This window comes from Mastigoproctus giganteus, chromosome 6 (genome assembly GCF_048544385.1).
Source record: "Mastigoproctus giganteus isolate SK-2022 chromosome 6, ASM4854438v1, whole genome shotgun sequence".
NCBI classification, from domain to species: domain Eukaryota; kingdom Metazoa; phylum Arthropoda; class Arachnida; order Uropygi; family Thelyphonidae; genus Mastigoproctus; species Mastigoproctus giganteus.
Genome location: NC_143580.1, coordinates 237,888,542 through 237,904,321, shown reverse-complemented (window position 1 = coordinate 237,904,321; position 15,780 = coordinate 237,888,542). Strand labels below are relative to the sequence as shown.

The following is a 15,780-nucleotide window of genomic DNA, read 5'->3' as shown; positions in this document are numbered from 1 at the left end:
AGGAATTGAGACAAACAGTGAAGTGCAGTGGATTATCTCTTTTGAAAGGCACTTTCTTAGTATATATATTAATACTCTTCTACTGATCTTTAAAAAGAAAAAAAGTTAAAACACATAAAAAGAAAATGCATAAAAAAAATAAAGCATTCTAACATAAATAAAATCTTAATTTCCACACTTTAATACTTCCTAATTAATGATTCACCAAGATGAAATGACTTTTAAACTATCCAACAAGGAGGGAAAGTGCAAAGTTCATTTATAATGCAGATGCACTACAAGGCTTTTAGAGAAAAGGCTAACTTCCTTGCATAATAATTAATGTACAAGAACCAAAAATTAGTACCAAGTATTTAAGGAATAAGCTTTTATAAGTTGTAAACAATGTAGTGAAGCTATGAAATTAGTTATTTTTCCTTTTATTAGAGTAAACGTTGTGTTAGCAAAATAATCAACCACCATCTGAAATAATTCTGAAGTAATTAAATTAAAATTAAATTAAGCCTATTAGCTTCCCATTTAGAATTTGCTGTTGGTAACATTATCAGTTGGTCCCACTGTATAGAATTTAAAAAATGTCTGAGACCACTGTAGTCACCTTTACAAAAGCAAACACCTTTCCCTCTACCAATGATAGTAGTGAAAACTTTGAGTAAATCCCACATCACTACATTGTGATCACTGCGACTTAGTGGTTCCTTTACCTGCAAATTATTAATGCATGAATAATCACTGCTGATAATCAGATCAAGAGTATTATTCCCTCTGGTTGCCTCTTGAACATACTGCTGTAGAAAACAATCATCCAATAAATCCACAATTCCTTCCAGTCAATATCTCGGAATTAAAATCCCCCATTATAAGATGTTCTGATTTACTGACCCACTCTGTTTCTCTGTATAGTTGTTCATTGTACTCATCAGAGTCATTAGGCCTATAACACACTCCTACTCTCATTTTTGCTTTCCCAGTGCTTACGTCACACCAAACTGACTCAACATTGCATTGTCCATTATGTCAACTGGAAGAACTTCCTCAGATTTTATGTGTTTCTTAACTAACAGCATAACCCCTTCTTCTCCCTTCCTATCCTTTCTGTACACATTGTACTCCCCATATTCCTATTGTTTCAGTGGTACTAAAATCATTGATTATTCTGATTGTCTTACCATCTTAATTCATGGTAATTCTTACCATGAATTAAGATGGTATGACATTAATTCAGCTAGATCTGCTATCAAAAACAATGTTAATGATGTTTTACAAAATTTATTTCAATGAAAATCGGATAATAATTGACAATAAGTTTGTATAATAGTAAAATGAATGCTTAATACTAAAATAAAATGTTTGTCTAATACTAATACTAAAAATGATGATCTTTGGATCACATTTAAGCACTCAAAGACCCCCCCCCCACCTTTAGTGAAGATTAATTATAACAGGATTCCACTTGTCTCTGAAGCTTAATTACTTGGGATTGCAATAGCCTCCAGGCTTTATTTTGTCTCTCATTTAAATAATGTGAGCAGAAGATTCACTGGTGTTATTGTAAAAATATTTTGGTTAGACTGGGGTCTTTCTAAACGTACCATGAGAATCTATAATAACACTGTATTCCTTCCTATGGACACTTATGCTGCAGGTGCATGGTTTCACAGGGTTGAAACTGTTAAATTTTGTTCAAAGTTGACTACTATGCAATGTACAATACTATTATTGTGTATGTTAAGAGTCTGTCATAATGTTTCAACTTCTGTGCTACAAGTTCTTACAGGTGTATTACCATTGGATCTTCATGTAGCTTATACAGTTCTTTGTTATAGGTTTTAAAACGAAACATCAACTGAATTTTTGGGTTTGGTTCTGAATATTCATCGTGATGTTAAGCAAGAATGCAATCATTTGTGGAATGAAATGATAAATCTGAGGAAGACCTGCTGGGATATGTCATCTGTTGGATTTGTTATTAGCACTTTCTTCTCTGAGATGATCTTTTGCATAAAGCAGAAACCTGTTTGGTTCTCTTTGGACTTATATACATCTTTCCTTTTAGTGGGACATGGATCTCTTAAAGTGAAACTATATAGTTTTGGTATTTCTAGAAGCATTAGCATTAGCATTAGTAGAGGCATTTGATGCAAGAAAGCAAGCTTATCACCAGCCAAAAAAAAAAAAAAAAAAACCCACTTCCACTTCACCCCTCTGTTCGTTCAAAATACCTGTCCAGCTGAGCCTTAAACTTATTTAGGCTATCAACCTCCACGACAAGGGATGTAAGTCTGTTCCACCAACCAACCACCCGCTGGCTAAAGGCAAATTTCCGCACGTCTATCCTACATCTGTCTTTCCTCAATTTGAATTTATGCCCTCTCAGGTGATTATTCTGAGCTAGAGGAAGAATCCCATCAGCATTGAGCATGCTCAAACCATTCAAGGCTTTATACACCTCTATCAGATCACCTCGCTGGTGCCTAGTCTCCAGACACTGTAATTTGCAAAACTTAAGCCTTTCTTCGTAAGAGCATCCCTTTGTTCCATTCACTAATCTTGTTGCCCTTCTCTGTACTCGTTCCAGCAGCTCTACATCCTTCTTGAAATGAGGCCTCCAGACCTGTATACAGTACTCTAGGTGTGGCCTAACCATTCCCTTATACAAGGGAATAATCACCTCCTTATCCCTGCTGGAAAAATTCCTGTATATCATTGACAATACTCCATGAGGTACTCTTGCAGCCCGTCTGCACTGCTCAGAGAACTTCATATCTGCCTGCACAACCACCCCCAAGTCCCTTTCATTCTCTACCACTGTCAGTGTAGTACCACAGGGTTGATACGTTGCTCTGGGGTTGCTGTTTCCCATGTGTAGTACTTTACATTTGTCAATGTTAAACTTCATTTGCCACCTCTCAGCCCATCTGCACAACCTTTCCAGATCCTGTTGCAGCAGCATAGTGTCAGTAGTGTCCTTGACAACCCTGCCAACCTTTGTATCGTCTGCAAACTTGGACATTAAGCTTGATATACCATCATCAATATCATTTATAAATACAGAAAACAATAATGGACCCAACACTGAGCCCTGAGGGACTCCACTAATAAGATTAGTCCACGATGAGCAGTGTCCATTGATTACCACTCTCTGTCTTCTCCCCCTCAACCACCCCTTTATCCATAGCAGCAATTTGCCTCCAATGTCACACTGCTCCAATTTGTGTAGCAGTCTTCCATGTGCAACAGTATCAAAAGCCTTTCTAAGATCCAAGTATATAATATCAAAGCTATTCCCTGCATCCAGTTCTTTTGTGACTGCATCATAGCATCCAATCAAATTGGTCAGGCAAGACTTCCCCTTAACAAAACCATGCTGTGTCCGAGCTATAACTGAAGTCTTGTCTAAATGATCCTGCAGTGCTTCTTTAACCAGTGCCTCCATTAATTTTCCTGGAACAGAAGTTAAGCTCACAGGGCTATAATTACTTGTGTCAGCCTTTGATCCTCATTTGTGAATTGGGGTCACATTTGCACATTTCCAGTCTATGGGTACCTCCCCTGAGTCCAAGGAAGCTCTCATAATTATGGCTAAGGGTTTGCTTACTTCCTTTGCTGCCACCTTTAATATAACTGGATAGATCCCATCCACCCCAGGTGCCTTTCTTGTGTTTATCTTCAACAATTTCTCCTCCACTTTACTCCCAGTTATTTCAAGATTCTGTAGCTTACTGCTAGAGTTGAATACACCTCTGGCATTCCACTCGCTGAATAACTCTTCATGTGTGAATGTCGATGCAAAATATTCATTTAGTTTGTTAGCTACCTGAGCAGGATCATCAACACTCGACCCATCAATATCAAGTGGACCAATCTGATTCATCCCCTTCCTTCTAGAGTTTACATAAGTAAAGAACTCTTTGCTGTTTTTCTTTGCATCCCTTTCCAAGGATTTCTCGTAATCTGCCTTCGCCTGCCTAACCTCCTTTGTAACTTGGTTGCATATCAACTTGTATCTATCATAGGCTTCTGTGTCATGTGTTAATTTGTAAGTATCCCATGCATTTTTCTTCTCTGCCATATGCCTCATTAGTTCATCTGACATCCATTTTGGCCTAAACCTTGAACAATATTTCTTAGTTGGTATGTAAAGCCTAGTAGCTTCCAAGATAAGTTCTTTGAATGCTTCCCATTTTGAATTTGCTGTTGGTAATATCATCAGTTGGTCCCACTGTATAGAATTTAAATACTGTCTCAGTCCGTCGTAGTCACCTTTACGGAAGCAATAACCTTTCCCTTTACCCCTAATGGTAGTTACCTTTTTGAGTAAATCCCACTTCAGCACACTGTGATCACTGCCACCTAGTGGTTCATTTATCTGCAGATTCTTAATGCATGAAGAATCATTGCTGATAATCAAATCAAGAGTATTACTCCCTCTAGTTGTCTCCCGAACATGCTGATGTAGAAAACAATCATCCAATAATTCCACAAAAGCCCTGCTAGTGTGTGAGTGACCAGCCCCCAAATTCCAGTCAATATCTGGGAAATTAAAATCTCCCATTATAAGACACTCTGATTTACTGGCCCACTCTATTTCCCTGTACAGTTCCTTATTATACTCATCAGAGTCATTAGGCCTATAGCACACTCCTACTCTCAATTTTGATCTCCCAATGTTTATGTCACACCAAACTGACTCCACACTGCACTGTCCAGCAATGTCGACTGGCTTCACTTCCTTGGTTTTTATGTGTTTCTTAACTAATAGCATAACACCTCCCCCCTTCCTATCCTGTCTATCCTTTCTGTAGACGTTGTACTCCCCAAATTGCAGTTCCGCATCCCTTATATCTGTGTGACACCACGTCTCTGATATCCCAACAATATCTGCCTTCGATGTTTTGAGCAATACCTCAAATTCATCAAATTTATTTACTAAACTCCTAGCATTGGTGTACACGCAAGTATACCTGCACCTGTTTCTATTCTTAGCTACCCTAACACAACCCATGTGTTTACTTGTACCGCAATGGCTCCCAGCAGTCTCTGAAATACCATGCATCTTGTTTTTCAGGCTTCTGCTCATTCTAATAGAAGCAGTGCAAGAATCTCTTTCACCTCTGCCAGTGGCTACTGTCAATCTATTGGTCTTTGTCTCCCCCCAAGCTAGCAGTTTTCCGACCCACCTAACACTGCCTCGATAGCATCAGCAAATATTCTTGCACCCAATTATTATACTCATCAGAGTCATTAGGCCTATAGCACACTCCTACTCTCAATTTTGATCTCCCAATGCTTATGTCACACCAAACTGACTCAACACTGCCCTGTCCAGCGATGTCGACTGGCTTCACTTCCTTGGTTTTTATGTGTTTCTTAACTAATAGCATAACCCCTCCCCCCTTCCTATCCTGTCTATCCTTTCTGTAGACTCCCCAAATTCCAGTTCTGCATCCCTTATATCTGTGTGACACCACGTCTCTAATATCCCAACAATATCTGCCTTTTTGTTTTGAGCAATACCTCAAATTCATCAAATTTGTTTACTAAACTCCTAGCATTGGTGTACACGCAAGTATACCTGCACCTGTTTCTATTCTTAGCTACCCTAACACAACCCATGTGTTTACTTGTACCACAATGGCTCCCAGCAGTCTCTGAAATATCATGCATCTTGTTTTCCAGGCTTCTGCTCATTCTAATAGAAGCAGTGCAAGAATCTCTTTCACCTCTGCCAGTGGCTACTGTCAATCTATTGGTCTTTGTCTCCCCCCAAGCTAGCAGTTTTCCGACCCACCTAACACTGCCTCGATAGCATCAGCAAATATTCTTGCACCCTTTCTATTTAAGTGTATCCCATCCCTGTAGAAGCAATCTCTCCTGTTAACAAGTACAGTCCAGGCTGAAAAAAATTCTACCCCTTGAGCCTTGCACAATCTTTCCAGGGCCGAACTGATCGACAAGGCTCTCATCATATACTCCCTCCTATCGTGTCTGGGCAGAATTGCAGACACTTTCAAATTCAACCCTAATTCTCGGCTTTTGTTCAACACTGACCTGTACTTGTTAAGTAATTCTGCCGGTCTCCTACTCTTAATATCATTAGTATGGCCATGAATAATGCTTCTCCTTTGGCTAGCGGGGTTAGTTATTAGGGAGTAATATTCCTCAGTTGGAATTTGTGCACATTGTGTTTTAGGGGCCAGTGGTTATCTTGTGATGCCATTTACATCAATCTTTTGACTCTGAGCTTGTACTGATCTGTATACATTTGAATTGATTTTGATCTGGCTTGTGATATAGAACATTATATTTTACAAGCTTAGGATACCTATGTAATGCAGTATAACTTAAGCCATCTGTTTATTTGTACTAAGTCTATTTTGCTTGATAAGGCATTGTCTATCACAAAGGATGTTAATTGTCACAGGATCCAGGAATACAATGAAGTATAATGTTTTATTTTATTTTTATTTGTTATTATTTTTTCAATTAATTTATTTATTCACCAAAGGAAAGTTTTTCCACCTCCTCTGGAGTGAGCCCACAGAGGAATCTGGCCCACCTTTTGGCAACATCAAGTGGGTCTGAGTCTCGAACTAAGAGGGTATGAGCTCCATTGGAACTGGCCCGCCGTCCCGTTGTGTGGATGAATACCCAGAATCATCTCTCTCTAGGTGATTGATGCTTCCAGATAGCCAAGTGGCCAGAACAACACAACGACAGAACCCACAAACCTACATTATTCATATATCTGGCTGTTTTTCAGTGGTACCATTCTTCACAGAGATAAAAAGTGGAGTGGAACTGAAGTTCCTGGAGCATATGTGGACAAAAACACGTCCACATATGTCCACTCTGTCTCATAGACATTGTGTTTTTGCTGCATGCTTTTTCTATAGATATTTCCATGGGCACTGTTCTTCTGAATTGGCTTCTATAATTCCCCCCTCACTTTCTTCCAAACCAATTTGAACATGTGCAACTAGTCAGCATCCTTTTACTGGCCAACTTCAAACTCACACAAGCAACTTTTCTTCTTCATTTATTCTTCCAACTTCCATTTTGCGAAAAAGCCTCTCTTCACACACATTTTCTAAAACTTAGAATCTAAAGAAATTCAAGTCTAAATATCAATAAGTATCTTCTTTCATCTTCTCAACCTTCAACCTATATACAGTAATAGGCACTGCTGCTTCCAATAGCATCTGTGTTTGGAATTTTCATTAAAAAGTAGGTTTTGTTTTTTTTTTTTTTTCTGTTTTTCTTAATCTCCTGAAACTGACCAAATAGCCGTTTTGTCAGTTTTAGCATAGGGTAAGGAAATCTTCCAGATTCACTAAAAATTTACAAGTTATTTATAATATCAGGTTATATTAACATATTCCCAAGCAGTCCTTGGAGTAACTTCAACGAAATTCTGGTGAAACCAGACAAAGAGCTAAAAAAGCAGTTTGCTCTTAAAGAGCTGTAGAACAATCAAGTAACATATATACAAACTGTCTACTAGGCAGGCTCAGTTTTTAGTAAGTTTTAAAATACCAAGAAAAAAATAAATGGAATACTCCTTACCTGTTCTTCTACTTGTTGTTCAAGAGTGGTGATAACAGGATCTTTTGAAATGCGTGTATGCTGTAGTGAATCAAATTCGGTGGCTGGTGTGACATTAGTGTCTCCACACTGGTCTGTATTTCTTGTAGCCCCGACCAGCTTCTGCTCCATCAGCCGGGCCTAAAGAAAATTGAACTTAACATTAATTACAATGCAGCCATTTACTAGGTCAAGTGGGTCTCTTAAAAAGAGATGCAAGCATCTCTTTTTAAGGATCACAATAGCCGCTAAGAATAGGCCTTTCAATAGCCTAATTGAAACTGTTCTCTCTCTCTCTCTCTCTCTCTCTCTCTCTCTCTAGAGAGAAAGAACAGTTGGTTACTCTATCAGAAAAACAGTTGGTCACTCTATCAGAAATCATATCCTTGCTCAGAAATCGTTATATAAATTGCACAAGAAGAGAAGGAACCCAAAAATCTTCACCAAAATACAGATTTGTGCCTGACATAATGGCTTAACCATATTCTTTGACATGCTTCCCATACCTGTTTTGTATCGCTGTTTCGGCACAAATATCTTTACATATAACTAGTGGTTCACTGGAATAGTAAGGTTTAATTGTGATAAATAAGTAGCTTAAAGGTTCTAATCACGTGTTAATTTATTTTTTTTTGTTTTTAGCTAAGAAATTTTACATTTTCATTAGGATATAGCTAATGCCTTATAGCTAATTTAAAAACTGTGATTGTAAGAATAGGGTAACATATATCACATTGAGTCAGTTTGGTGGTACATAGGCACTAGGAAAGCAAAAATGAGAGTAGTAGTAGCAATAGTATAGTAATGGAGGTGATCAAGAAAGCAAGCATATGAGCTTATGTAACATCAGCCAAAAAAAAAAAAAAAAAAAAATTTCACACATCCATTCCCTCTAAACGTTTGTACAGTTCCTCCTTGAATTTATTTAAGCTATCAACTTCCACAACGACAGATGGAAGTTTTTTCCATCAATTAACCACCTGCTGGCTAAAGGCAAATTTCTGCACATCTATTCTACAACTGTCTTTACTCAATTTGAATTTATATCCCCTCAGGCTCGTAATCTGAGCAAGCGGAAGAATCTCATCAGAATTAATCGTGTCCAACCCATTCAAGGCCTTATACACTTCAATCAGATCACCTCACAGGTGCCTAGTCTCCAGCTGCTGTAATTTCAGAATTTAAGCCTTTCTTGGTAAGAGGACCCCTTCGTTCCCCTCACCAATCTTGATGCCCTTCACTGTACATGCTCCAGCAACTCACGATCCTTCCTAAAATTAGGCCTTCAGACCTGTGTGCAGTACTCAAGGCATGGCCTGACCATTGCCTTTTTGACTCTGATGAGTACAACGAACAACTATACAGAGAAATAGAGGGGCCAGTGAAGCAGAATGTCTTATAATGGGGGATTTCAATTTTACATATATTGACTGGAACTTGAAGGTTGGTCACAGACTAGCAAGATTTTTGTGGATTTATGGATGACTTATCTACATCAGCATGTTATAGAGGCAACAAGAGGGAGTAATACTCTTAATCTGATTACGAACAGTGATTCAACATGTATTAAGAATTTGCAGATAACAGACCCCTATCTGGCAGTGATCATTGTATATTGATTTGGGATTTACTCAAAGATGTAACTATTATCAAGTGTACACGGAAAGGTATTTACTTTTGTAAAGGTGAAGGCAGTAGTCTCAGACTTCTTAAATTCTATGCAGTGTGACTAACTGATGAAGTTACCATCAGCAAATTCTAAATGGGAAGCATTCAAGAATTAATCACATATCTGAGCAAGAATGGATGTCAGATGAATTATTGAGACATGTGGCAAAGAAGAAAAATGTATGGGATGCATATAATTATCAGGTGACACAGAACCCTAAGGCAGATATAAACTAGTCTCTGATCAAGTCACAAAGGAGGTTATGCTAGCGAAGCAGATCATGAGAAAAAAAAACAGCAAAGAAATTCTTTACCTATGTAAACACTAGAAGAAAGGGGATGAATCAAACTGATCCACCTGATATCGATGGTTCAGCTCTTGATGATCCTGCTCAAGTTGCTGACAAACTGAATGATTATTTTGCATCTACATTCACGTGAGGAATTTGTCAGGGAAGGAGATGCCAGAAGTTTATCAAACTCTAACAGAGAAATAAATGTTCAGACGGAAGGTTTCTACGTAGTTTAGGAGTTGGTTGTCAATAGATTTTTCCATTACTTTTGAAGAGAAGAAGTAAGTGCAATGGGATGTTAATTGTATAAAAGAGGTTTGTCACCCTTTTTAGGAACTGGCAGGATAGAAGCAAATTTAGCAGAAGGGAAAACACCAGTTGAATAAGAAAGTATAAAAAAGCAACACAGAACAATAGTAGTCAGCTGAGGAGCACAGGTTTTGAGAATGGAGAAATATCATCAGGATCTGGCCCTTTCCCAGATCCTGATGCCGTGAATTAGGGTTCAATTTGAAAGTGTCTGCAATTCTGCCCAGACACAATAGGAGGGAGTATATGATGAGAGCATTATCTATCAATTCGGCCCTGGAAAGATTGTGCAAGGCTTAAGGAGTAGAATTTTTTTCAGCCTGGTCTGTGCTTGTAAACAGGAGAGACTGCTTCTACGGGGATGGGATACCCTTAAATAGAAAGGGTGCAAGAATATTTGCTAATGCTGTCGAGGCAGTGTTAGGTGGGTCGGAAAGCTGCTAGCTTGGGGGGAAGACAAAGACTAATAGATTAACAGTAGCCACTAGCAAAGGTTAAAGAGATTCTTGCACTGCTTCTATTGGAATGAGCAGAAGCCTGAAAAACAAGATGCAGGATATTTCAGAGACTGCTTGGAGTCATTGCAGTACAAGTAAACACATGGGTTGTGTTAGGGTAGCTAAGAATAGAAACAGGTGCATGTATACTTGCATGTACACCAATCCAATGCTAGGAGTTTGGTAAATAAATTTGATGAATTTGAGGTATTGCTCAAAACATCAAAGGCAGATATTGTTGGGATATCAGAGACGTGGTGTCACACAGATATAAGGAATGCAGAACTGGAATTTGGGGAATAAAACGTCTACAGAAAGGATAGACAGGATAGGAAGGGGGGAGGAGCTATGCTATTAGTTAAGAAAAACATAAAATCCAAGGAAGTGAAGCCAGTCGACATCGCTGGACAGTGCAGTGTCATTAACATTAGCATTATGTCAGTTTGGTGTGAAATAAGCATTGGGAGATCAAAATTGAGAGTAGGAGTGTGCTATAGGCCTAATGACTCTGATGAGTATAATAAGAAACTGTACAGGGAAATAGAGTGGGCCAGTAAATCAGAGAGTCTTATAATGGGGGATTTTAATTTTCCAGCTATTGACTGGAATTTGTGGGTTGGTCACTCATACACTAGCAAGGCTTTTGTGGATTTATTGGATGATTGTTTTCTACATCAGCATGTTCGGGAGGCAACTAGAGGAAGTAATACTCTTGATCTGATTATCAGTAGTGATTCTTCATGCATTAAGAATCTGCAGATAAATGAACCACTAGGTGGCAGTGATCACAGTGTGCTGAAGTAAGATTTACTCAGAGAGGTAACTACCATTAGGGGTAAAGGGAAGGGTTTTTGCTTTCTAAAGGTGACTATGATGGTCTGAGACAGTATTTAAATTCTATACAGTGGGACCAACTGATGATGTCACCAACGGCAAATTCAAAACGAGGAGCATTCAAAGAACTTATCTTGGAAGCTACTAGGCTTTACATACCAACTAAGAAATATTGTTCAAGGTTTAGGCCTAAATGGATGTCAGATGAACTAGTGTGACATATGGCAGAGAAGAAAAATGCATGAGATACATATAAATTAACATGTGACGCAGAAGCCTACGATAGATATAAGCTGGTCTGTAACAAGTCACTAAGGAGATTAGGCAGGCAAAGGCAGATTATGAGAAATCGTTGGCAAAGGATGCAAAGAAAAACAGAAAAAGAGTTCTTTACCTATGTAAACTCTAGAAGGAAAGGGATGAATCAGATTGGTCCACCGGATATTGATGTTTCAACAGTTGAAGATCCTGCTCAGGTGGCTAACAAACTAAACGAGTATTTTGCATCTGGATTCACACATGAGGAATTATTCAGGAAGGGGAATGCCAGAGAGGAAGTAAACTCTGGCAGTGAGCTAGATGATTTTGTAGAGGAAAGTGGAGGAGAAATTGTTGAAGATAAACACAAGAAAGGCACCTGGGGTGGATGGGATCTATCCAGTTATATTAAAGGTGGCAGCAAAGGAAGTAAGCAAACCCTTAGCCATAATTATGAGAACTTCCTTGGACTCAGGGGAGGTACCCATAGACTGGAAATGTGCAAATGTGACCCCAATTCACAAATGAGGATCAAAGGCTGACACAAGTAATTATAGACCTGTGAGCTTAACTTCTGTTCCAGGAAAATTAATGGAGTCACTGGTTAAAGAAGCACTGGAGGATCATCTAGACAAGTCTTCAGTTATAGCTCGGACAGAGCATGGTTTTGTTAAGGGAAAGTCTTGCCTGACCAATTTGATTGGATACTATGATGCAGTCACAAAAGAACTGGATGCAGGGAATAACTTTGATATTATATATTTGGATCTTAGAAAGGCTTTTGATACTGTTGCACATGGAAGACTGCTACACAAATTAGAGCAGTGTGGCATTGGAGGCAAGTTGCTGCTATGGATAAAGGGGTGGTTGAGGGGGAGGAGACAAGAGAGTGGTAATCAATGGACACTGCTCATTGTGGACTAATGTTATTAGTGGAGTCCCTCAGGGTTCAGTGTTGGGTCCATTGTTGTTTTCTGTACTTATAAATGATATTAATGATGGTATATCAAGCTTAATGTCCAAGTATGCAGACGATACAAAGGTTGGCAGGGTTGGTAAGGACACTACTTACAGTATGCTGTTGCAGGAGTATCTGGAAGGATTGAACAGATGGGCTGAGAGGTGGCAAATGAAGTTTAACATTGACAAATGTAAAGTACTACATATGGGAAATAGGAATCCCAGAGCAACGTATCAACTCTGTGGTACTGCACTGACAGTGGTAGAGAATGAAAAGGACCTGGGGGTGATTGTGCAGGCAGATATGAAGTTTTCTGAGTAGTGCAGATGGGCTGCAAGAGTTGCTCATAGTGTCTTGTCAATGATATACAGGAATTTTTCTAGCAAGGATAAGGAGGTGATTATTCCTTTGTATAAGGCGATGGTCAGGCCACACCTTGAGTACTGTATACAGGTCTGCAGGCCTCATTTCAAGAAGGATGTAGAGCTGCTGGAATGAGTACAGAGAAGGGCAACAAGATTAGTGAATGGAACAAAGGGTTGCTCTTATGAAGAAAGGCTTAAGTTTTGCAAATTACAGTGTCTGGAGACTAGACACCTTTGAGGTGATCTGATAGAGGTGTATAAAGCTTTGAAATGTTTGAGCATGCTCAATGCTGATGGAATTCTTCCTCTTGCTCAGAATAATCATCTGAGAGGGCATAAATTCAAATAGGTAGGATAGATGTGTGGAAATTTTCCTTTAGTCAGTGGGTAGTTGGTTGGTGGAACAGGCTATCCCTTGTTGTGGAAGTTGATAACCTAAATAAATTTAAGACTCAGCTGGACTGCTATTTCGAACGAACGGAAGGGTAAAATGGGAGCATTTTTTTTTTTGTTTTTTTGGCTGATGCTGCATAAGCTTGCTTTCTTGCATCATATGCCTCTACTAATGCTAACGCTTTCTTCATATGAAAAAAAAAAAGAAGAAGAAGAAGAAGAAGAAGAAGACTGTTCAAAATTCTTCTGACAGAAGACTATAGGAGGCATTGAATGGCATTTACTGGGAATGGTAGGAGGTTGTTTACCATGATCATCAGTGCATGAGTTAGAAGTAAAGTAGGATGCTAGCAGGTCACTTTATCTTTAGCTGAGGTGGCAATAGAGCCATTTGGTTTTGATAAGAGATGGGCAAAAGTTGGGGCCAATAGCATTGGCAAGAGACTAGAATGCTCAGCTACCATTTGGACAAGAAGCAAGTTTTCTACTCTTAGTCTGTTCGAAATCTAGTTTGAACTGATAACTGCTTTACAAGTTTGCTGCAGGCAGAAATGGACCTGGAGATTTGGTTGTTGTTGTTGTTGTGGTGTTTTCTGGTGCAAGGGCAACTTATGCCATATTGCACCTCCTAAATCAATGGACTTTACATACAAGAACTGCTTGTACAGCAGTTAGAAACAGTCGAATTTGTTTCAAATAGAGAAAGAATTTGTTTGAATTTGTTTCAAATAGAGAAAGAATTCAGAGAGAGATTTGCTTCTTTACCTATGATGCTATTGAGAGACAGAGGTTGTTGCAGATCTGGGATGAAACTTAAAGCCATCAGGCATTGTTAAACAAGCTACATTCCAGCAGTATATGTTTTACTGTAAGTGGTTGTGAGCAGTGCACACACTGAGGAAGATCATTCCCTGTAAGCAGATATAGATAAGTGAGGTGAGTGCGACCTATTCAGATTCTGGCTAAGATTACTTCTTTTATATTTTTACAAAGGCTAGAAGTTCATAATTGTGGTTCGGATTTTATTTGAAATAGATCGTTATTTGTTTGCATTTTCCACAGAAGTGTCCATTGTTCCATGCATGTTCTCCGTATTTTGTGTCTTTAATCAGGATATGGGACTAGATCATTTGTTGAGGCTATATTGGAAGGATGCTTTGCAGCATCATCTGCACATTCATTTCCTGGAATACCACTGTGGCCAGGGATCCAAGAAAAGATAACAGTTTGTTGATGCTCATGAAGCTGCATCAGCATATGTGTTTTAATAAAGGATTGTTAGGTGAGGAAGCGTCTTTCAAAGCTAAAATAGCACTTTGTGAATCAGTATATATTATACTTTTATTTATTGACAGCAGTGTTTCAGAGCAAGCTTAATGGCATGAAGCTCAGCGGTATAACTGCTACATTCAGCTGGAAGTGAAAACAAGACAGTTGAATTAGGGAAGACAGCAGCTTCACCCACTTGATTGTCAGAGTTTGAACCATCAGTATAGATCTTGGTGAATTCGGGGTACTTTTTTGTATGCGCATAATGTAGTTGTTGGATGTTAATCTTTGCTATGGAACTTTTACTCCATTGCTCAAGGTATTCATTGGAAGAAAGTGTGAAGATAGTCCACAGGGGATCTGGATCTTTTGATTCTCTGAGGATATTATCAAATTGGATGTTCCAGCTTTCTGCTAGAATCTGCAGTCTGATACTAGCAGGCCGAATTGTTCTGGGTTTATTTGTACAGTGGGTTTTCCACTGAGGACATTCAGGAGTGGCCAAACAGGATGAGTAGGCAGGCTTTTAATTTTAGCTGAGTAATTCATCAGCAACATCTTTCTTCTGATGCTAAGTGAAGGTTCGTGAGCCTCAACATAAAGACTTTGAACTGGTGATGTTCTGTATGCACCTAGGGCTATCCCAAGAGAGGAATGTTGGATGGGCGTAAGACGGGCTAAGGTGCATTCCCTAGCTGAGTCATAAGCAGGTGCTCCGTAGTCTAGCCGAGATCTAATTAGGGACTTATATAAGTGGAGCAGGGTATAACGATCTGCATCCCAAGATGTACTGGAGATTACCTGGTGTATATTCATTTTCTTTGTGCATGTGGTTCTTAGATATTTTATGTGCTCCTGGAAGTTTAATTTCTTATCAAAAATTGGCCCTAGGAGACGAATACTGTTCACAATTGGTAGAGGGTGATTGGCCAAGTGTAACTCTGGTTCAGGATGCATTCTGTGCTTTGTGCAGAAATGTATGGCTGTAGATTTGTGGCTTGACAGTCTGTATCCATTTTGTGCCATCCATAATTCAGTGTTGTTTATGAATATTTGTAGATGCCTCTCAATATAGTTCATATTCTGGGAATGGCAGGATATGGTAAGGTCATCCACATAGAGATATGAGTCAACGGTGTTTGGAATGCAGTTTGTGATATTGTTTATCCATAGTGAGAACAGAGTGGCACTAAGAACAGCCCTATGGGACTCCTTCTTGTATATATGTTTGAGATAAAACCTGCCGGTACTTAACTTGGAAAGATCTGTCAAAGAAAGCTTTGAATAAAATATGGTAAGTGCCCTCTCATATGAATAGAATGGAGATTTCTTAGGATACCGTATCGCCA

General features: G+C 39.0%; 1 protein-coding gene across 1 annotated transcript in view; it reads right to left on the bottom strand.

The window, feature by feature from the left end:
* Positions 1-15,780, bottom strand: part of LOC150085112 (pleckstrin homology domain-containing family H member 1-like) — a 919,142-nt gene that overhangs the window by 395,451 nt on the left and 507,911 nt on the right. The window contains exon 3 of the mRNA XM_090376468.1: positions 7,567-7,725. Within this exon, the coding sequence (XP_090232594.1) occupies positions 7,567-7,725 (159 nt within the window). The remainder of the gene's footprint in view (positions 1-7,566; positions 7,726-15,780) is intronic.